Source organism: Tinamus guttatus, unplaced genomic scaffold, assembly GCF_059628265.1.
Source record: "Tinamus guttatus ecotype Peru unplaced genomic scaffold, ASM5962826v1 Tinamus_guttatus_pri_ptg000402l, whole genome shotgun sequence".
NCBI classification, from domain to species: domain Eukaryota; kingdom Metazoa; phylum Chordata; class Aves; order Tinamiformes; family Tinamidae; genus Tinamus; species Tinamus guttatus.
This window is the reverse complement of record NW_028288936.1, coordinates 2550104-2574025: the sequence shown is the minus strand read 5'-3', so window position 1 is coordinate 2574025 and position 23922 is coordinate 2550104. Positions and strand designations below refer to the sequence as shown.

General features: G+C 42.2%; 1 protein-coding gene across 2 annotated transcripts; it reads left to right on the top strand.

The window, feature by feature from the left end:
• Positions 1-1430: 1430 nt before the first annotated feature.
• BEND6 (BEN domain containing 6) lies at positions 1431-23701 on the top strand. 2 transcript variants are annotated; one of them, XM_088531222.1, is made up of 10 exons: positions 1431-1521; positions 3672-3842; positions 14051-14279; positions 14392-14537; positions 15054-15152; positions 15537-15711; positions 17106-17323; positions 18963-19155; positions 21572-21710; positions 23415-23701. In XM_088531222.1, the coding sequence occupies exons 3-10, from the start codon at positions 14084-14086 to the stop codon at positions 23677-23679; spliced, it is 1431 nt and encodes a 476-aa protein (XP_088387348.1). In that variant the 5' UTR covers positions 1431-1521; positions 3672-3842; positions 14051-14083; the 3' UTR covers positions 23680-23701. The 2 variants fall into 2 exon arrangements, with proteins under 2 accessions (XP_088387348.1, XP_088387347.1); XM_088531221.1 differs by lacking the exons at positions 3672-3842; positions 23415-23701 and having other exon boundaries at positions 1451-1521; positions 21572-21726.
• The last annotated feature ends 221 nt before the right edge of the window (positions 23702-23922 follow it).

The window sequence follows — 23922 nt, the reverse complement described above, 5'->3', positions numbered from 1 at the left end:
GATGAAATGAGGCATCTAACAGGCTCAAAGCCGGGATCCTCCCGGGACCAGCGCCACAGCACCTGAGTGAAGCAGCCAACTTTCCCAGCACATGAGTGACACACAGGTGAGCACCCCAGTGGGGCAAAGAAACGCAAGCTCTGCAGTCGCCAAACGCCCCGGCACCACATGTGCTGGCAGAGCCGCAAAAATTGGCTTTGGGGGCGGCTTTTGGGCACAGGGAAGGCGGGCATGTGAAATAAGCCCAGCTCTGCTTAAAGTAACCAATTGCTCTAGATGTAATACTGTAGGCCGGGCAGGAGAATGCGAATGGAGAGCTAACATTTTGTGCGGCACATTTCATTAAAAAACAAACAAACAAAAAACGGTAAAAATAAATACAAGGACATTGTATCTTTCATGCAAAATAAAAAGTTTGTATGTGGTTTCATTAAAAAAGACTTTAACGAATTGTAAGCAGGTAAATAGAACAACTTCTGACCTTGAAATTGCGTGCTAAATAAATTACCTCAGAGCGAAAGTGGTGAGTTCTCATTACAGCATCTGCAAGGGAAACAGAGAGACAGCGGCTGCATCTCGCTCTCGCTCCCGCTCCCGGCGCGGCGGCGCCGTGCGCCCCGGCCGCGGCTCCACGGGGACATTTCACGCGGGGCGCAGAAGTTGAGCGTGAAGTTGTGCGACGCTGGGTCGGGGCTCTGGCCCCCGCTGCCCGGGATGCAGGGATAGAGGGATGCGGGGATGCAGGGATGGATGGTGGATGGTGGGTGGTGGGTGGGGACCAGGCTGCCGCAGTCCTGCGCTCGCTTCAGTTTCCAGCCCCGGGGGAGGGCGCCCCGTGCGCCCATGGCCCCATGGCGGGCGGAGGAGGTGCTGTCGCCCCCATCATCCCTTCCTGCATCCCTCCCTTCTCCCTGCTGCGGCCGCGGAGTATCCCGTACCTCGGCTCCGGGAGCGCCCCGAGAACACGGACTTGATGGGGTGCCGGCCCTTCTGGAGGCGGCGGTGCCAGCAGCAGAAGAAGAGGATGGTGGCGATGGTGCCGAGCAGCAGCAGGAGCAGGAAGAGCGCGCACTGCACGCTGTAGGGTCTCAGCAACACCAGGAAGGCTGCGGCGATCATGGCTCGGGCGGGCGGGCGGCCGCGCGCGGGCGCGCTTCTGCCGCGAGCCGGGCGCGCCGCGCTGCGGGGCGGGCATCGCCGCTGGCCCGCGCGCGGGGCGGGCGCGGGGGCGGCGGCGACGAGGAGGAGGAGGAGGCAGAGGGTGAAGGGAGGGGGAGGAGGGGGCCGGGCTCGCGCCGTGACTCAGCAGCGGCGGCCGCGGGGCTTCCCCGTGCGCGCCCGCGGGGCGCCCCCTCCGCGCGGCGCCGCGCAGGGCGGCGGGATGGCCGCGTGCCCCGCGGGGGGGAAGGAGGAGGAGGAGAAGGAGGAGGGGGAGAAGGGGGAGAAGGAAGAAGGGGCGCCGGAGCCGCTGGCGGCCGCGCTGCGCGGCGGCGGAGCCTGGCAGAAAATGGCTGCGGCGAGGTACGGGGCTGGGGCGCGGCGCCCAGTGTGTCCGTGTGCACCTAGTGTTTCCGTGTGCACCTAGTGTGTCCGTGTGCATCTGGTGTGTGTGTGTGCCGTGTGCACCTGGTGTGTGTCCGTGTGCACCTGGTGTGTGTCCGTGTGCATCTAGTGTGTGTGTCCGTGTGCACCTAGCGTGTCCGTGTGCACCTAGCGTGTCCGTGTGCATCTGGTGTGTCCGTGTGCATGTTCTGGTGTGCGTGTCTGTCTTTGTGTGTCTGTGTACCTGCTGTGTACCTGGCGTGGGTGTCTGCCTTTGTGGGTGTCTGTGCACCCCGTGTGCCCGTGCTCGCTCACAGCGGTGCTGGGCTCCCCTGCAGCCCGTTGCCGGGGGCGCCCAGCAGAGCCCGGGCAGCAGCCCCCGCGCGCTGCCCGCAGCCGGTGCGCGCTGCTTGCGCACGCCCTGCGCGCTCCTGAGGCGCCTCCTGCGCCGCAGCCCCCGCGCGCAGCCCGGCGCAGCGCTGCAGCCGCTGCAGTTACGCAGCTGGAGCCAACGTGCTGGCCTGCTGCAGGAACCTGCAACGCGCTGCAGCGAGGGAGTAGCTTCGCTGCCTTCCATGCATCCTGCCGCTGTCCAGGAGCACGTGCATCGCGTGGGGCATAAAGCCACCAGCATGTGCACGTTGCACGGTATGCATCTAGGCAGCTCCCCTTTGAGCTGGTACTTGGCCAGCGCTTTGCTCTCAAAAGTTATCTCAGGGGTATTTGAAATTGCTGTCTTTACGTTATTACAATCGATTCTCACAATGGAAATATATCCTGCATATGTTTTGCAACAGCAGTCTGCCTGTATAACTGAAAAAGAGAGAGACTAATTTGTGACAAAAACTCATCCTCTTTCCACAATCCATCAATGCAAACACATGAATGAGAGGAACATTTCAGAAACTTTATAGGAATACTGAAGATTTCTATGTAAATGTTGGAATGACATGGGAATGCTACTGCTTTGCATGTCTGCCAAAAAGGATATATAAAAACATACATGTGAATTTAAGTAAAACTACAAAATGTATGTGCTGGCAGGACAAAGATAGAGGGAAGCCTCTGTTTGTGGTGCCTTGAATAAGAATGAGGGAAAATGGCTTTTAGGACTGTGATATTTTATCCCAGGAATGTTGTATAAATGTATATTATATCTTTCATATATCAGCATATTGAAACAGAAGCCTGTCATGTTGCATTGTGAATGCTGTAAATGGAAAGTTGATACACTGCAGCATATGATAAAATGCTTTTCATTACTACCTAAAAAGTGTCAAATGCTCTTGGGCTGTGTTGCACTGAGTGATGCAATATTGAAATGATGCCTAATACCGCAGTACACTGCAGTAAGATGGTATTAATGCAGATTACCTGGGCATTATTCACATGGTCCCTGATAGCTCGCTGTGACTTGAGGCAAACCAGAGCAGTGCTCCCAGCAGCAGAGTGCCCTGCTGCAGAGCTTTGCTGCAGCATAAGAACGAGAAACTCCAGGACATTTCCTGGGGCCCCAGTTTATTTTTTCATTGTGGGAGATTCCAGGAAAGGGGTGTTAGCAGTGAGGGCACAGCTGGCTGCTGGGGACTCCCAGGGCACACGGTTCTTCTCACACTGCTCTTGGACAAGTGCACAGAAAACAGCCGACTGACAGGAGATCTCTGGTGTCCATTTGCTAGAAGGGAAGATCCATAAACTTTAAGACTTACAGTGAGGATCATATTTTGTCAAGGGGTTATGATAAATTTCATGGTAACTGATTGGTTTTTTTTCCAAATACACGAGAATGGAGTTTAGTGCAAGGAGTGTTGATGTGTACCATCGGTCAGAGTCACTGCTCTGGAGCCCCGGTCAGCCGTCTCTTTTTCATCTGGCTCCTCTATGCATTTCACAGTATCCATCACCACTCAGTGCTTTTTGGTACTGTGGTTGGTCAGCTACTTCCGTGGTGAAGTACGTTTCACATTAAAAATGATCGTGCCGCATGGTGTGTGGATGATCAACTTTCTATGATCAAAAACATGTGGGTGGATTTTTCCAAATAATGGTAATGAGAAATGAAGAAGAAGTTTTATATATATAGCATTTAGAATATGTGTATTCTATATGTAATAGAAGCTCCTTTACAGAATGTTTTTCGGGGAACTTACAAGTCTAAATAACAATGAACAGAGAAAAGGAATGAAGAGACAAGGTTAAAGCAAAACTGTTGGCGCTCAGCTGCGATTTGACCTCAGAAGGAGATTCCGGGAGGTGGAGAGACACAGGAAGCTGTTTCAGAGAAGAGGAAGTGAAAGAAGGTAACTAAGTTTTAAGACCAAATGTGGCAAGAATATGGGGAAGGGCAAGGAGGTTAAAGAAGGGAAGTTGTTGGAGGGGATGTTAGCCCTGAAATAAATAAAGGGTAGCGGCAGCTCCAGAGGGTGCGTGATGTTGCCGGGCTTTTGAAGAGTTGTGAGGTGATGGGGAAAACCATCCTACAGGGGCCTGTTTTGACCAGGGTCACAGAGAAGTGGAGCCTCAACGAAGTCACAGGCAGCGTTGACGTTTCTAGCAGGCGTCTTGGAAGCAGCATTTGACGTGAGTGGCACTGAAGGAGGAGATGGTGAAAAGTGCCTGGGCAGAGGAAGGAAAATGACGATCTCTGCTTCAGAGACTCCCCAGGAGAGAGGCGAAGAGCAGATTTTTGCTGTGGAAAGGGACAGGACAGTGCAGGGGGTGTTTTTCTGCTCCCTATTCCTCCTTCTAGTAGTTGTTAACCTATTTACAACTTGCTGAAGGGTGGGGGCAGCGGCAGGAAATTATGTCACATTTCTGCAGCTTGATAGGGGGTCTCGAGCAGGTACAAGAGCAGCTGCCTCCTGCAGGGAAGCCAGTCAGCACTGACCTAACATCTCCCGCCAGCCGCCCGCTCAGCAGTGCTGCTGGCCAAGATCCCTCCTTCCCTCGCGGCTGCCGCAAGCAGAGGCGCAGTTCACTCGGAGGGCTGCTGTGTAGTCTTGGATAATTTAAATGAGGTTCAGAAACATTTTAGTAGAACTAAAAACCTTATCTGAGTGCAGTGGTTTAGGCTGAAAGGCAAAAAAATAACTGCAGGAAGAAAATACGTGATTTTAGTGGAGAAACCACATCCTCAAAGATGTGCTGAGCTCACTAAGTCTGAGCAGACAAGGACACACAATGACTCTGAGAAGGCACCTCTGCTCCTGCACACTCAGCTGTGGGGCTTCCTTGTGCCGCCGTAGGAGGCCCTCTGTTAATGAGCCAAATGAGAAGCTCGCATGGTAGATCCAGTGAATATATGATTAAGAGATTATGCATTATATAATTTCAGAAGAGTTACTGAGTTGCTGGGTATTTGAAAGAGTAAGAATGTTTTCTCTCACTGCTATGTAGATATGATTTTAGTGTTTCTACCTATTAAATTGTAATTAAAATATTGCACTCATGGTTGCTTAACCGTTTAGAAGGATTCTCGAGTCGTGTAAAGAAAGGTTTTCTTTAAGCAAACAGGAGTCCATAAGCAACCCAAGTAAATGCACAAAAAACCACAGTGTCTGGATACTAGCACCTTCGTACAAAGAAATAATTGACTTTTCTCCTCGGTAGTCTGCTTCACCTGTTAGTCCTCAATGTGCTTTCTAGCAGCTTAAGCATGATATGTTGTGGGAGTAGCTGATTCAACCTTGTAAGATACATAAGATTCTTTGGCTGAAAAAATAACATTTTTTTCGGCTTGATAAAAGCATCAAGTTTCAAAAGCCTGTTATATGAAACAATATGTTCCAAATTCAGGAAGGTCATTGCAAGTCTTTGTTCTGCCAAACTAGTTAATTTGTTTGTTCCATACAGCACTTTGCATATTTGAAGGGCATCTTGGCATTAGTTAATTCTTAAAATAGCCTTGAAACAAGGTACATAAGTATTATTATGTAAAATCATTTGGACAGAGAAGCTAAACTGTAGAAGTTACTTACCCTAAACTAAACCACATGATCACAGTGCTATAGACTAGACCCTTCCATCACTGGAGCGTTCTGCAGTCTGCAGGTGTTTTAGGTGGCAATGGAAAATCAGGTTCCTGCCTACTCACTCTCTGTAATTGTCCTTGTTTGGCAGATTTCATTAACTTGCACATTTCTCTTCCCTCTGCTTATTACACGGTGGATGTAAATCAAATAGAGTATCAGCCATGGAGCTGTCCCCTTGCACTTTGTTGTGTTGCTGGAGAAATGCTGGCCTGACTTCTGGGGGCATAAATTGGCTTTGCAGACAGAGAGGCTGATCTTGAGCCTAGACAGAAATACACTGCTGCAACTCCTATGGCATTTTTCATGACAACAGTGATATGCCCCTTCGTCCTTGATTGAAATTTGCTCTCTGTACATTTTTGTCAGTAGTTGTCAGTCTGAATATGACCCTACGTCCCAGAGGGAATTACACTTCATTAATATCATATGTATGTAATTGGAAGTTGCTTAAGGATTGTTTTGGATTGGCAAATCATAGTAAATATGGAATGTTGGCCTTTCAGCTCTTATATTAATTTATAAAGTCAGGTTGAACTGTGTACATAAAGTCATTTAATTTTACATGAGGGAAAAAAATAGCTCTAATAAGGCTAGAGACTGTTACCTTCACAGAGGAGGAAGATGCCCTTCTGTAAATTCTGTGCATGCAGAAATGTTCTTAGTTGCAGTAACATCTCCTGGAGTAAGAGCCACTTGAGACATGTATGTGTCATCTTCTAACTCATGACCTTTATTACTAATAGAGAATATTTTTTTCATTTCAAGATCATCAAGCTCATTCCCTCCTACCAACAGTGAGCAAAACCAGAGCAACTGAAGAAGTTTGGAGTAAAAGAGCAGGCACTTAAAGTACCACCAAGCATCACTCCTAATCTATTCTAGTCACTTCTATCCTATCACTTCTAATTGCTTTTGAAGGCCAATAAAGACATAGGAGTAAAGAGTTAAAATTCCACTAGATTACTTAATATTAGCCATAGTTCAAGCCTGGAATTTGCTAGTTGCTCTTTTTCTTCTATGCTCTTATAATTGAAAGGAGAATTTCACTGTTAATAATGCTTTGGGACAGCACAATTTATCAAAAGGTAGAATAGTATATGCCACCATACAAAAAGAGCAAGATGCCACTGCTTATAAATTCTCACAGTAGGTAAGTAGTACCAGGAACCACTCAAATTTGTAGGTACAGTTGTTGCATATGGAAAGTTTTTCTGTTATTTTTCAGCCTTTTACCCAGGTTTTTAGGATACATCTTAAGCCATACTTTATAGAAAAAATGATATTTGATTGCTTGGCAATTAAACAGAGTAAGTGCCCAGTTTATGTAATTCAGGATGGATTTGCACATGGTCAGACTCTTTCTAATGATGTTGTCTTCCAATTAGCATCTTCAGACAAAAAAAAAAAAAGAGAGAGAAATGCCTCGCTCATCTCTAGCCATCACAATTTTAGAGTTGTGGGGATACACTCTGTTAAATTATGCAGGATAGATCTGAATGTGGAAGGCCAAATGTCCAAATGTTGGCCTCTGTATAGCCATGCTGACTTGATTTTCCTCACAGGCTAATTACTGCTCCCAGAAATTTAGTTGTACTAACCTCCATGGAGAAAGCTGTAGTCTGACTATCCACTTGCAGCAGCTGAGGTATCCCAGCCCATTCAACAAATATTCCAATCTTTGTTGATATATGTAGCAGTAGGTTGCAGCAGGCATAACATTTGCAAACAAGCAATTGGATATTAGTATTGTCAGCTGTGAAATAGCTATTTAATTAAGATACTAATCTGTTTTGCAGAATTGGGTTAACTTCCTGCCTCTCTCTCTTTGAAATCTTGCTATGTTTTTGTGAATGTTTCATTGAGTGTGGGATTCACTTCTATAAATAAGTGTATGTGGTTTACAAGTATACAAGGTACCTAAGTTATCATTTAAACTCAACTCAGTCCCTGAAGGCCAGGGGACAAAATGACATTTAGTGCTGTATGGGTGCCTGGAGTTAGTATATCCACCTGAGCCTGGAAGGTGATGCAGGCCCTAGATGTTCCCACAAGAAGTGGCAGTTGGAGGCCAGGCACAGTAATTTATGGCATCTAAGACTGCACCAGACACTTATTTTGGGGTAATTAAGCCAAAATATCTTTGAAATAAGCTGAGTTGCTTTCCAAGTAGCTTTAATTGTATTAATTACGCTCTTGACTCATCTGATCACTGGAGATGCTATAAGCTAAGATTTCTACAAGGGAGTGGCTGTTGTGAAAACGGAGCTGTGGGAGACTTGGCCACTCTGGAGTGGCAGCTGAAGGCCAAGTAGGACAGCCCTGATGGCACCAGAAACCTGTGTTTAGGCAGCCAAATATATCTCTATATCTCCAATGATTACAGTGGAAATTTAAATACCTTGTGCACCCAGTGACACCTTAATGTAAACATCTTACCTAGACAAATTACAAATTAAAAAATTGGATAGCCTTGAATATATTCAATATACCTGCTTGTTACATTACTTCCTTTACTGACAATTAATATTAAAAATACAAATAAATGGTTTCATTCAGAAATAAGAACATTTCCAGTAAAATTCTTCGACTTTATAATTTAAGCTGATGTTCCTATGAAGGACTTTGTCTTTTTTAGGTATTGATGTTATGTTACAGAACTTCCACGTTGCTAAATCACAGGCCAGTGCTGGGAAAAATAATTGCTTCAGGGAGTCAATGGGCCCATCAGATGGATTTTATCATGTGGGATAAGGTATAGACCAAATTCTGCACATTGTCCTGTGCATTTAGAGGCTCTGAGATTCTGAAGTAAGTCAGGCCACCTGTGTAAATAAGGCCAGAAAATACTGCCTTTCTGTGAATAGTATAACTTCTAGAGAGGTATCTCAGGTTATTCTACAACGGGGATAACAATTTATAGGCAGGAGGTGAACTGACAGATGGTATTAGTGAGAATCACGAACCTCGATCCTACTGCTGTTCTTGGAAAGCAGGTGGAATGCATGTATGTTCTTGGAAGTCTGCAGTAATGTTCTGATGTTCCTCTAGATCCTCAGCTGAATTTAGATGATTCTGGAAAATTTGCACTGTGCCATTCTCAACCCAAAGCTGCAGATTCCTTCTGTTAAGTCATCCTTTCCCATAAAATGACTCAGATCGCACTGTAAATATTTTGAACCATAACAACACTTTGTTCCACAGACAGCATCTAATTTCACTGAAATCGTTAGTAGATCTCTTACTGGTTTCAGGGGAATAAGATCAGAACCTACAATAAAAGGTCATATTTTCCATCATAAATTAAACACAGAAAATTAGAAATTCTAAGACTTTAGTTTAGCCCAAGGGCTTTATACAAGCCTTGTGTAATGTCCTACCAAGTTCAATTAAAATGCTATCATCAAATAAACACCAACCAAATCTATCACTACTGTTCATTTTGCTGAAATGGAAATAAATGTTTTTGAGTGAGATGGATGAAATTCTATCCCAACAGAGGGATTTCCAAGGAAAACTAGTATAATGAAAGGACAGACAGTACTAGAGAACAGACAGTATAAAATGTTAGTGCTTTAATACTTTAATATGGTTCTGTGTTTTGTGGTTATGCTATAGTTGAAGTGTGATCTTGTTTTGTTGAAACTCATGGCAAAGCTCCCTCTGTTTTAAGCCACAGGAAAATCAGAGCCATTGAGTAGCACTACAATCTCATGTTGTAAATTTGAAGTACTTTACACTGCATTTACTGAAAGGAAGGGGAAATAATGATCTCACCATGCCATCTGCCACTTCTCAAACAGAATGGAACAGACTATGTCAGTCAAAGGGCAAAATATTTTTTAAAATTACTTTGTGTTTATTTTTCTTGTTATGGTTTTTTGGTTGCTTAGTAACAATATTCTGCATGTAAACTTGTAGCATCTGTGCAGAATGTGAGATGTTAATGTGTTCATAAAAATTAGGAGTCCAGTTAATGTTTTCCTCTATGGTACTTCTAAATTATGTCCTCTTTTTTATTTTTATTTTTAGTTCTGCAGATCACCTGCTTTTATAAAAAGAGACAGATTTGCATCTCAGAACAGAGAGAAATCATAAGTTTGAGTTTCAGTACTTCTAAGAAAAAGTAGCTGGTCTTTCTACATGGAGAATGTAGTAGAATAAAGTAACTTGCAAAGCACCGAAGTGGCTTTTGAAGGCCATATGATTCTGTCCATGTGGTTAGGTGCATGCTGGATAATATCTGTCAGCGATTACTTATCTCCCAATGTCAGGAACCTAGCTTGATGACTCTCAGAACCATATGAGAAAGATTTTAAAGAGAAAACCAGATGCACATTCAGAGATGTTATACTCCATCCTCTCAACTCTCTGTAGCAGAAGATCTACTGGAAGCTACTCTACAATTTCAAAAGCAGAAACAGCTAACTTGGGAGGGTTGGACCAAGGCAGATTGCCTAAGCATATATAGCTACCCACCTCACTGTATAGTCACCAAAGGCGAATAGGCTCACCCAGACAGCAAGTCATCTGTCTGCCTTAGGATGGGATGAATCACCTCACTTTCTGCTTTGACTGAAATGAGCCAAACATGTCTAGCCAGCAGCATACTTTTAAGATAATTGTAGTTTTGTAGTTTGGTGAGATTAATCCCTCCCCACGTGTTCTTTTATTTTATATATATATATATTTTTTTTTCTATTGGATATATATATATACAGTACATTTTACCTTCTGTTGTGGCAGTCCTTGCTCATGTAAGGTTCACATTAACTCCAGTGAGGGAACGTTGTGAGAAAACACTGCAGGACTCACCTTCTGGTAAGCGAAGTATTTGACTGTTCCCTTCCTTCATTAGAGACATTTTGTTCTACCTTTCTAATCCCTTCAGTCGCTAGCTACAGATGATGCCAGCAGACAGCTGGGTATTATCCCCAGGGCCCTTGGAATGTCACAGTGAATTCTGTAGAAAGACATAGTTTCATTAAAGTATGTTGAGGGAGCTGAAGCCATAGCTCCATAACTGAAAAAATACTAATGATTGCAGTGTTTCTTTTATTTGGCAGTGTAACGATTTCCACTCACTTTATGTAATGTAAGAAATTGAGCTGGTGCCCAGCGGAGCTGCGGCAGAGCAGAGGGGCCTGGCCAGCCTCTCTTGCTTCCCCTTTCCTGCCATTGCCTCCCCGAAAGCAGCACGATCAGCAGGACTAACTATGCAGAGGCTCAGAATGCAGCTAGGAATCACAGGATCACAGAAGGGCTGAGGTAGGAAGGGGCCTCTAGAGATCATCTAGTCCAACCCCCCCTGCTCCAGCAGGGGCACCTAGAGCACGTGGCACAGGGTGGCATCCAGGCGGGTTTTGAAGATCTCCAGAGCAGGAGACTCCACAACCTCTCTGGGCAGCCTGTTCCAGGGCTCTGTCACCCTCACAGGAAAGAAGTTCTTCCTCACATGAAGATGGAACTTCCTGTGTTTCAACTTGTATCCATTACACCTTGTCCTGTCACTGGCCACCACTGAGAAGAGTTTGGCCCCAAAAGGAAGCTTTCTCCCTCCCTCCAGGAGCTAAAGGGATGGAGAGGCCCATCCTTTTTCCCATTGACTATTTGTGAAACCCTTGCCTGATTTATTTCTGCATCCTATGTAGCTTATATTACAGTTTGGCAGCTGTTAAGGCTCTCAGTGAAATCAGTCTAGCTGTTTACTAGCACATCCTCCCACTGCAGGCAAGCGTCTTGCCAGCTCAGCCGTCAGATAACTCTGTAGCTAACATAGATGAGTTGCTGGACCCCAAGAGTCCTGCAATACCCATGGTAAAAGCTGTAACTCTCACTGACTGGCAGAATGGGTAGGTTGGCACTTGCTGTTTGCCTTGGTATCACGGCCTGGAGCTCTTCACATGGATCTAGGTGCGAGAGGCCCATGCATACTTTCTTTTTTTTTTTTTTTTCCCCCACTCTTGGATAATTTGGATAATAGTGTAACGAAGACTGCAAGAAGGATTTATTTCATTATGAAAGAGTAGATTCTACTGGCCATGTGCTTCACAGTGTCTATGAGTGACATCCAGCTCCTGCCATGAGCTCCAAACATCCAGGACTCCCAGTATCCATTGAGCTTATGAAGCTGTAAAACACACACACATCTGATGCTTTCAGAAAACTGTTAGACTTACTACATACATACTTGTGGTCACAATGTGTATGCGAATAGTCCCAATGCCTTAGGGAACCATTGCTTCCATGCATGGAACAATTCGTGTATTTTCTGACTTGGTAGTTCTGTACGACCACAAAACACAAATACGCTCCATGGGGACGTTTGTCAGTACGAAATTAGACAACAAAGTTACAGACTGCTAGGGGACTACAGGATATAGTCAGTAGCATCTTAGATAGCCTTAGCACATTGGCAGCCCTGGCTGTGTTGAGACCCTGTGCTGTCATATGAGCTTTCTGGAGTATAATGAAGTATCTCGGAGGCCCTCCCAGTTCTTGGGGGGGCGAACACAAGTTTGTTTGAAAATTGAAGGACTGGGTGATGGGGATTATTGTGCTCTGTTATCATGTGGAAGTGGAAGTTAACAGCTTTATGCACAGTGAGAAATTATAAGGTGAATGGCGACAATGAAAATAAGGCAAGTATAAGTATACAAAAAGTCTAAAAATGAAGAAAAGATACTAATGTTTAATGTGGTTGCATATGCAAGCTGTTCCAAATCAGGTGTATTGTGATTTGAACAAATACCCGATTTCATCCTGGGTCTTACCTATTAAATTCTCTATTGAATTGATCAAACTTTTGTTCCTTTTCATTCTGTTCTGTCTATACGTTTATTCATTTGGATGATTCTTTCCTGTGGGGCGAAGATGCACAGGGTAGAATTAGACCTCCAGCGACTCATGCTAACATAAATATTAAAGCTGCATCCTCTCTAGAGTTTACAGGGCATGGATTTTTTTTCAGGTTGTTCTAATTCTCTTCATTTTTTAGAGAAACTTATGCAATTTTTTGGAAATAAATCCCAGTTCTTTAGCATGTCAGTCCACTGCTTAATAATGCTACTGCACTGGATGCATTCTGCAAAAAGTATTACTTAGTATTCTTCTTTTTAATGGTAGTTTCTTATGCTGCTTACCTCATCGTATCAAATAAACCCTTTGACAAGAGCACAGATGTCTTGCAAATGGACGAGTTCACCTGTGCGTGGAAAGCCAGCTCTTCTGAAGCACAGCATAGACATGGGGAATAGCAGTGATGTGGGCTCCTACGAGAGAGTTGACACTGCTCTTTAGAGCCAGACTTTCTCGCTTTGACATAATAGCCCCAAGTAATTCTTCTTTCCTAGCTCTGAGTTACCTTTCTGACAGCCTCTGCATGAGGCACTGGATTTGCTCCTGACTGATTGAGGCCAAGTAAGTCAGAAATCACCCTGTTACAGCTGGGAATTCATGAGTCTGCAGCTCTGTAAAATTAATTCACCTCTATGAACTGACAGGCCAAACTCTATGTGTGTTGGAAATAAGATCAAGATTTAACATAACTTGTTTTTTGTCTCTTATATATTTTCATAATTTTAAAGTAGAAAATTCATTTTCAGAGTATAATAGAAACATGTATTTGAACTGGTAACACTTGCAGTAATGTTCAATAACATATTTCACATTTCATATTCTAATTTATGGCATATCAGCTTAATTAGAAAAACGAAATACAAAGTATGACTTGTTCCTTTTTTCTAGTGTTCAACTTCAGTGCATTAAAAATGCTAAAATGGCCCTTTATTTAAGTATATTGTTATAAGGAAAGGATTTATTTGTATATTTGGTCTGGCTTCTCTGTGTTGCTCTTTATTCTTCATAAGGCAGCCCCACTCTCTTCCAGGCCTCAGCCTGTCATTTCTTATATAGATCAAATTTTCCAGTGCCAGAATGCATCATACTTCATCCAGTCAGTTGTCCTGGATTTTCTGGGTTGTTTTCCTGAGGCTGCCATTGTACATCTTGCTTCCCCCAAGATGATTAATATAGTCCTGGGAGTCATGCAGCCCTTTTAATAGCATATATAGAGATTTGGTACTTTCCCTCACTGTAGGGAAAGTTCTTATCATACCCATACATTTCAGTCTCTGGACATATTGAAAACTTCTGTTGAGGCAGATATGGTGACAGTAGAGATGTGGGATAGGAGATAGATGAGACATGGTAGCAGTACAGAAGCAAGGACTCTCTAAGTGAAAGCAGCAGCTTCTACAGTTTTGGAGGGAACTGTCTTTCCAATGCACACGTGTTGAGCAGACTGCCTCCCAGCTTTCAAGGGAGATTTAACATGCCACTTGGCTCATTGTCACTTCCTTATCTGGAATATTTTCATACATGATAATTTTCAAAATTAGGAATAACAGGGTGAGTCAGAGCTTTTAAATTATTCTCATAGCATTCCTGTGACATGATACAGCTATTATTTTATTCTGCAGGTTGTGTCTGTGTGAGAAGAAAATCATTTAACAATGAAAAAATTCACTCTCTTTGATTTTATAAATGATAATTCACTGCAAATTGGAGAGACTTCCTGGATAGAGGACCTTCCCAGTGATGATAAGGAACTGGAAAGACTCCTGAAACCAAATGAGCATGTGCTAGTAAACTGGCCTGTGGGAGAGAGAAAGACAGAAAAGCACCTGGTGAAGGTTGTGTACATGAGTGGTGAGTACAGTAGCAGAGCTTGTGGCTGACAGATTTTGCTCTGTTTACAAAGTATCAGTGCTTAATTTTGCTGCTTATTCTTTGCTTGGGCCTTTCTTTCCCTTCACTTCAGATGACCCCCAAGAGCTGGTGGAAATGATGCAAAAGATACTGCAAGCAGATGAAATCACAAAAATACAAGTCCTTGGAAAAAGCAAGAGGAAGAAGATAGAAATGATATTCTCCGAAAGTGAAGACAGTGACCTGGATCGAGAACAGGTGAGTTTCTGTCTTTATGTGGTAAGCTATTAATATAACCAAATAGACTGTAACTATTGCTTCACAGTAAAAACCACAAAACGATGGTTTTGTGGTTCACAGAAAAAAAAAAAAACACAAAATACGTGTACTGAAGGTAGGAATAGAGGCAAACTTCACATGATGCCTCAGCACAATAACCTGTCAGAGAAAGCATTTAGGCCAACTTAGGCTTGTTTAAAGAAAAAGTATTATTCAAGATTTTGGGTGCCCTGTAGCTCCATTGTATCTTCTGCCATAAGACAAGGGCAGGGCCCAGGATTTCTGAGCTCTGCTTGGTTCTAAGAACTGCAATGGCACAACTGAGAGAAAGAAGACATACAGCTCGAGATTAACAAAAGGTTGCAGATATGTTATTCAAAAATACCAACGGAGAACGTCACAGAAAAACTGAAGAGGAGTTTATAGTATACCACAAGATACTCTGATGGAGGGTTCTATAGAAACGGAGAGGTACTTTGATGCTCTTGCTTGCAGGGGAAAATGATGAAGCCTATAAAAAGGAAGAAATCATTACAGGCATCTGCTTCTGCTAACATCCTGAGTCAACTTGAAACATCTTTAATTAACAAACAGGTAAACATCTTATCTGGAATAATTTTAATCTATTAAGCAAAAGGAAACTGATATTTATTTGTTTGAGGGAGATATAAGACTTTTGGTTTAGTGAAGTTTTGGTTCTTAAAGATACCACCTTAGAAAATCAGTGAATGGAGAACATAAAGAAAAAATCTAACAGCTGTTATTCTGAAGTTTCATTTTGAATTCAAATCTAAACAGTAATATCCATGTTCTGTAGCAGTTATCAATAAAATACAGCAAGTCTATTTGTATATTTTGTGTATACAAAGAGAATATTCTGATTTAGCCAGATATTTTCAATGATAATTTTAATGCTTTAATTTTCTATTTTGTTGATTGAGATAGACCTTATTTATTTACTTATTTATTTATTTTCAGAGAGAACCATATTCAGGAAACAACTTTTTGTACAGTGAAAGCAGTGAGGATGAAGAGCCTTTATTTCAACTATCGAAGGTGGAACTGTGTGCCAAAATAAAAAGTCTGAAGAGGAAACTGGCAGACACCGTGAGAGAAAACTGCCGCCTGAGGCAGTCCCTGGTCATGCTCCAAGGTAAAGGCAGGGGAAATGCTATGGTGAAGCAGAGAGCCTGAAGGCTGTGAAAAGCTCGATTTATAAAAGATCCTTTGAATGGGAATTATGGATGCTCAAGCACCTGGCAAGGTCAAGGCCTACTGATAGTACAGAAGTCTTAGTTACATAGCAACATTTAATTCCAGCAACACTTAGAAAAAAAAATCATCTTAAATGGAGACCATGTGATCACAGGGTTAAAATAGAAAAATCTATATCTAAATCCTGCCAGTTAGTCCTGAGAGAATATTTCTCTTTCCTATATGTAACCACAGACTAAACTTGAATATTTAATTGACCAGTCCAAGTAGACCTTATTTATTAAGCAACCATTCTTGATCTACTGAAATTGTCTTTATTTTGGAGTGCTTTTATTTTTTAATTATTAATTATTATTAACACATTAATCCTTTCCAGATGTTTTCTATTTTCTTCTTTTATAAATGAATCCTTAATCACCTACTGACCATCTCTGAAGTCCCTCTTACTTGACCCTGAGCCTTTTTCTGACACACCAAAGACTGAATCCAGTATTTCAAACCACCGTGAACAAATTTTCAAAGAGGACAGCACTCCTGTGCAACCTACTATATCTCTTGTTTTTTTGTTGTCTTATGATTTCGTAAATGCTTATTATTTTCTTTCTCCACCTGATTCCATCCCATATTTCCTTCACTTTATTTTGAATTATTCTTCTCCAGTTCTCTGAATAGCATTTGCCAAGCTTTGATAGTCACACAACTTAGACATTTAAGTCCTTTCATCTTGAGCATTTTTGCAGAATTTTCCAGTAAGTTAATGATTTTGCACCTTGCTGATTCTTTGTGTCTCACATCCTTTCAACTCACTGTATTGATTTGTTTTTTAATGGACTCAATGAAAACTTATTTTTGAAACTAAATATTAGTCAGAGAAGTGGCCATTTAAAAGACATTCTCTATAGATTAAAAAAGGAAAATATACTTTATGCATAGGAAGGTGTAAATCCTTTGAAACAGCTGAAAAATCACTATTTGGCCCATATTCAGGCCCTATCTCTGAAGGCTTGTTCAGATTTGGAGATAGCAAAAAGAAGAAAAGAAAAATATCTAGCTTAGTGCTGTGTGGGACGTAATCTGCTTTTAGTTTGAGAGAACTGATCTAGCATATTGTGAAAGCAGAGGCCACAACTTCACAGAAGGTGAGAGCAGGAGAATGACAGGAAATTTTTGAGAAACTGGGAAAAAAAAAAAAAAACTTGTTAAAGCATCTTTGCTGACTACTTTCGCTCGTTGCTCGTGTGATAGGACTTTAATGACAAAAATATGCGTGCTGACATAGTTGGAGTCTGGAAGATTCCCTGACCTTAGCCGTTACTGTCCATTTAATTTCAGTGTTGCCACAGGCAGTCAGCCACTTTGAGGAGCTGGTGGGCATGGCGGAAGCCCTGCTCAAAGGGGGAGTGACCACAGCTGGGTCCAGCCTTCCCTCGCATGCTGTTTGGAGAGCGTCTGGCAATTCTTATGCAGATCCCTATGCAACTATGAACAGTAACTCCAGCTCACCCACAACTTTGAACATGGAAGATGAGGAGCAACAGATGGAAAAACAGGTCAGTTAAGAGGCAATTTCAAGCACAAAAAAAAAAAACTTGATGTAATACCTGCTTATTGTAATTGTATAATGAATATAAAAAGGATTAGTAAAAATCGTTCTGGTCTCCCCAGTACAAGAGGGATGTGGAACTTCTAGAGAGGGTCCGGCGTAGAGCAACAAAGATGATTAAGGGACTGGAGCATCTATCCTATGAGGAAAGACTAAGTGAGCTGGGCCTGTTTAGTCTGGAAAAGAGAAGTCTGAGAGGGGATCTGATCAATATGTGTAAGTACCTGAGGGGAGAATGTAGGGAGGGTGGAGCCAAACTCTTCTCCCTGGTGACCAGTGACAGGACAGCGGGTAATGGTTACAAGTTGAAACACAGGAAGTTCCATCTTCATGTGAGGAAGAACTTCTTTCCTGTGAGGGTGACAGAGCCCTGGAACAGGCTGCCCAGAGAGGTTGTGGAGTCTCCTTCTCTGGAGATCTTCCAAACCCACCTGGCTGCCGCCCTGTGCCACATCCTCTAGGTGTCCCTGCTGGAGCAGGGGGGTTGGACTAGATGATCTCTAGAGGTCCCTTCCTACCTCAGCCATTCTGTGATTCTGTGAAATCATTCTATCTTCATTCACTTGATGAAGTGACTAAAGAGCTTCTTTTCTGCAGAGGGACCTTTGCATGGGGCACACTAGACATACTTAAGTGTGCTGATGCATCCTGGAACTTATTTTGATTTCTGTGGATTTGCACAGGCACACACATCGTGAACAGAATGTGAGTGCATGAAGGAAGCACTGAGATCCAAGAATAAGTTCCCCTCTGGTGTTTCAGGTACCAGAGGGGAATGACAGCATTTCGGAGGTTATCTAAGGAAAACACCAGCGTCGTCTGTTAATAAGTAAAATGCAGGATGGTGTGTTTTCTGATCTTGTTCCAAACGCCAGCCAGCTGTCAGTAGAAGTACATATTTTGCACTGAACGGAGATGTTTCTGTATTCTCCATAATAACAAAACAGAATTGAGAAGCCTCAGGCACAGAGGCTGTACAGAAAAAATAATAATAATGAAAAGAATAATTCCAGCTTCTGCATTCATAATTCACGTAAGCATTTTTGTGCACTGAGTCATGCCAGTCTGTAGAAGTCATGTGTTCTTTTGGGGTCCCACCCCCAAAAGAAATCTGTGACGAATTGTCAAGGTGTGATTCTTCCACTAAATATCCCAGTGCACAAGATCTGACTGGCTCCAAAGAACGAAAAAGAACAAGTTATCTGAGTAACCGAACCTTACTGCTAAATAGAAATAGTTCAGACCCGCATGTGGGGAGAGGAGAGCTCGCGTACAGCTGCAGCGTGGAAGCTTCCTGGGGCAGACGTCGCAGTCGGTCACCAGAGTGTTCAGAGGCAGCGCTGTCAGTTTGGGCACGGCGCCTGCTTGTAGGCTGTACAGGCTTCTGAGAAACCTGCTGACCTGCACACACTGCTCCAAATGTTGAGCGCCGTGCAAACTTGACACTGGCTTCCAACACACAGCCTGCAGAGCTTGCATTTGAAATTGCAGTTAAAAAAAAAGATATATTTGTAAAATATTTAATTAAAATAATGTGTAATATTTCCAGATAAATAGTTTTGCCTATGACCAATTTTGTTTTCCAGTTCAAGATCGAGAAGTGGCAGATCGCACTTTGTAACAAGAGCAAACCTCAAAAGTTTATAAATGACTTGATGCAAGCACTTTATACACACGAATATATGGCTACACACAGCCTGACAGGTGCAAAGTCCTCCTCTTCGAGGGATAAAGCAGCAAAACCAGCTATGAATCAGAATGAAGTTCAGGAAATCATAGGTGATGATTTGTTAACATTACTCAATATGGCACTGAACTGACAGAGGGCTTTCTTGGTGGCAGCAGTAAAATATTACATCTGGTAACCCAGGTCATGGGCTGTTGCACTTTTTTTCTTTGTCTTCACATTTTTTACCCATCTGTGATAAACACTTATAGCACCACTAAGTGGTGCTAACTGGGCAAATTCTGTATTTTCATTTCATAGTGACTGCTAAAGCATAGGAGCACTGTAATTTTTTTTAGCCTTTGCAAGAATTATATACAATAGTAATGCCTGGAACACAAAGGTAACAAATAAAAGGGAGGCAAAGAGAACAGACGATCAGATTTGACATAATGCCCGCTCTATTCTGTAGTTGGTGAAGATTAGAAATTTGGGCATTTTAAATAGTGTTTCAGGCAATGTTGCAGCTTGGAGCGGGTCAGGAATGCCAGACATCAACTTCATAGAAGCTGGAACTGACTTCGTCTATTAGCTTACATGCAGTACATTTATATGATTCTAACAGTTAGTGATGTAATTACACAGGCTCCTAATTGGTAGACAATGATCTAACTAAGACCCTTACAGCCCCCCTTACTTGTTTAGCTCATCCTTTTAGTTCAACAGCTCTTTTATTCCCTCTGACCTTGGTCTACTTTCTTATCTCCTAGTTAGCACTCCCTTTGTTCTTTCACTGAAACCTGAAGGCTGGAATTGAGCAGGCCTGCTGGGCAGCCATGTACGCGGCTCTCTAGCCATCCCTCTACAAGGCAACACAAGGGGAAAAGTATAAAAAATCATTATCAGATCAGAGAAGCAAGGAACATGGGTTTCCTGCTGAGATTTAAGGCAGAAAACATTTGGTGCATAGGAAAGAGAAAATTGTTTCAGAGGGACAGAAAGAGAAAATCATTACAGATGCAAGTAGCAGCTTTAAAGAAAGTTGTATTTTGTTAGCACCATTTTTTTTTTTTGGATTAATACCCGGTCCTTAATATTTTGCTAATGTAGCCCCATTTTCTGAACCGTAATCCTTTCCCCACTGCCAGCCTTCCCCAGTACTGTAAGTTCCCTGCCCAACCTGCCTCCAGTTCTTGCACCCCTTTGACAAGTTTTATTGAAGCTGGCCATCAGTTTCAAGAGTTACCAATAGGGTATTTGGGGTATAGTTGCATATATCTCTTTTTCTTAGGAGCCTGGATAGAGAAAAAAGTGCCAAAATCAAGAAGAAAGAGACAGTGAGGTGCTGAAAATGTATTTAGGACAGTTTGACAATAAAGTAACATAAAGCTGAAGGAAAAGGCATCCTATAAGTGAAGGGCAACTGAATATACTCAAAAATATGTAATGAGGATAATAACGTTTTTGGTAACTTTGCCTGTGTCTTGAGTGCCAGATAGGAAGAGGAGTATACTCCCTCTGCCGGGGTATTATCAGGAGAGGTGGATATAGCCAAAGCTCAGGTAGATGAGAAAAATAAAGAAGGAAAATTCATCAAGTTCAAGAAAGGTGTAAGAAACCAAGTTGTAAGAAATAAAGAGCCAGGGATTTAAGATACCAGATACCAAACAGCTTGAGTGTTAAGAAGAGGTTTCTTGGTTGACAAACTACTGGCAGCTTTCTTAGAGGTGGATTCAGTGAAAGGGTCTAAGTAAAACTGAAAAGGAGAGTAGAGAATAATCAGAACACAGCACACAGACTGCTGCAGAAGAGTTCAGTGACAAAGGGAACCTACAGCAAAGTCAAAGCAATATTATTAAGCAAAACAAAAGCCTTCCAGAATTCAATAGAAAGGAGTTAAAATAACATTATACAGCAGATGAAGAAAATTAAGAAGGAAGTGTGAGAATTCTAGGACTGCAGAAAATGAGTTAGATCAGATTATTTAAAGATGAGGGAAGCTGTGAGACTTCAGAATGAAAGGAAAATAAAACAGACCAAGGAAAGCGAAGATAGTGGAGAAGAGGGGAGCAGGAATTGCATTCCTGATGCCCAGTTCTGTTAATATTGCCTTCAAAAAATGTTAGACAGCTAGTGGAAAAACAGAAGAGAAATTTTGGAGAAGGAGACGTGAATTGCAAATGAAGAGTAATGAACAGAAACTGCAGGATTCAGAGGGGTGAGAACTGTGGAGGACAGAAATGGGAATGTCTTCTAAGGAACAGAACATAGGAAGGGAGCAAGATCACTTGTAAGTGATGTTTGGCCCTGGAGCTCCCTTTGAGGAGGCCAAGAGCAGGCACAGAAACATGGGAGGCATGGGAGAGAGGTGGGAGAGATCTGTCAAGCAGTCAGTGAAGGCTGAAAAGCAGCTACAGCTGCAGCTGAGGTAGCTGAAAATGTCAAAGATGCCATAAATGCATTTTAGATCATGCATGTGTGGTTTCCGTGGTTTGGAAGCCTCATATATGTCATCTCTCTGCTTTTTAGGAATCACAAAACAGTTGTTTCCAAACACAGATGATGCTTTAATTAGAAGAATGATGGGACAAAAACTAAACAATTGCACCAAGAAACCAATTTTAAGCAAAGATCTTAACTCAGGTGCTTTTCAGAATCATGGCTTCTGGTAAGTCTCAAAAAAATGAACTATACAGTGTGTCATTGCCTATGTTCCCCATGGCAAATAAAACAAAAAGCAATCTTAAAGTTATCTTTAAGGTGTGTGTTCAGGTTTGCATTACCCAGGAGGTGAATCATGTCCTTGTGCAATGATTACATTAGACGAAAGCAGCTCAGCTTAACATTACAGCTCAAAAATATTGCTCATTCTGGACAAAGCAGCACAAGGTAAGTAAAGAACAGGAAGAGAAGACAGAAGTGAGTACATGCAGTTACTTTGATCAGTATATCTATTTCAGATTTGACATTATTTACTTTCCTATTATGGGCATACTTATCTTGTGAATAAGACTAGCCTAAAATTGCTGAACTCAGCCCTATTGACAGTGAAGTCACCTATTTGCATATATACATATACATATATACCAAACATATATATATGTATATACTTTAAAACTTATTCATATAAAATATGACAGGGCAAGTCTTTAAAAAAAACTATGTAGGGAAAAATATCTGAGATAGGTACGTGTATATGTATTTTATATATAAAGAAGCCTCTACATGTGTAGAAGGCAACTCCACAGCATTTTTATTTTGTCTTCAGAAAGCTCTTCTATAGGAATGCAAAGAGGGACAAGATTAGTGTAAAATCAGTGGGGCGGGGCGATTCACTGTATTTTTCCTTGTCCTATAAAAACAGCATTATGAAAGATAAACATTTGAAAATACACTGGCATTAGTTGACACAGGTAAAAATAACAGCACAGAAAGACAGACTTGTACTCCTTTGGAGTGTTATAGCTTAAGTATAATGGTACATATTATTTTTATAATCTTCTGCAAATGAATCCATAAACTTTGCTAATTCTTCACTGTTATCCTGTTGCACCGACACAATACTCCTGAAGTCTTAACAGAAGCATCTTGAGCACTAGCTCAACAGTACAAATACACAATATATACAACAAGCACAATTCTGAGTTGCTTTTTAATTGTGCCTGAAGACCTTCCAATTTAAACTTGGTATTTTAAAGTGTCTTTATGTCTGCTACTGAGGTGTCCATATGTAAAAGCCAATTCAATATCCATGGAAACCAGTGCAGATATCGTCTAAATTGACTCTCTTGGTTGGATGTTTATTAGAATATATTAATAATTGATCATTTTACAACTATTCAGAATTTCCTCAAGGTAAAAAATTTTAAATATCATGTAAGTAATCATCCTGTAGATGTTACTAAAATGTTACTGTTTTCTTTACCTCAGATGACACTTTTTTTTGCAAGAAAATCAGGAAAATATTAGAGTTCCTTCAGTTCACCATAGATGAAGTGCAAGAGGAGAGAAGTCAAGAGAAAAATCTGTTATGTATATAACAAATTATGTTATGTATACTAACAAATTCAAGCTGAAGATAGCGTGGTTTCAAACTCCTCCCTTTCTATTCCTCCTTCCCACCCAAACTCCCCTCCAATAATTGCATAAGTTAGTACAATTGAAAAGACCAAATTGGAGTCAAGTCCAATGGGACAGAAAAAATCATTATGTCTGATCCGTCAGACTGAGGTGAGACAAGGAAAAAGAGAACTTATCAATGAAAGAAACTAGCTAAATAGCTCAATAAACTCCAGTGCTGAGAAACTTAGAAGAGGAGGAATCATGTGCCTACTGCTAATACCTCAAACTTACTTATGAATTGCCTCAACAGTGGTTCAACAGCCGCTCCTCAGGGCATCCTGCCTTCGGCTCTCCCTCCCAGCACGCAGGACCAGCAGGATGATGATTCACCAGCTGCTGATGCCCAAATGCAGCAAGGCCACAGCTGCTCGACTCCCCCATCTCCTGCAACACGAGGGCCGCAGGAATGTTTCTCATCTGCTGCTTCCCACCTGGAGACTCATCCCTTGAGAAGCTCAGCATCCTCTCCCGCCCTGGACTGCGGACAGGATCTCAGGAATTCACACAAGGAGTAACAGAAGGTATTTGACAGCACTTCAAGCTGCCTGTGGAGATTAAGAAACAGTATAAACAGGCAGAAATGATATGTAATGGGCCTGGCATCAGTGGTTAAAGTTACTGCAAGCAGAACAGAAGTCAGGGACCATTTTCTCAAATCCCATGGTATTAAAATAATAATAAAAAAGGAAGGTATATGAAATTCTTTGGCTTTAAGGTATTATTAATATTTGCACGTTATGCTATAATTCAAAAAATAT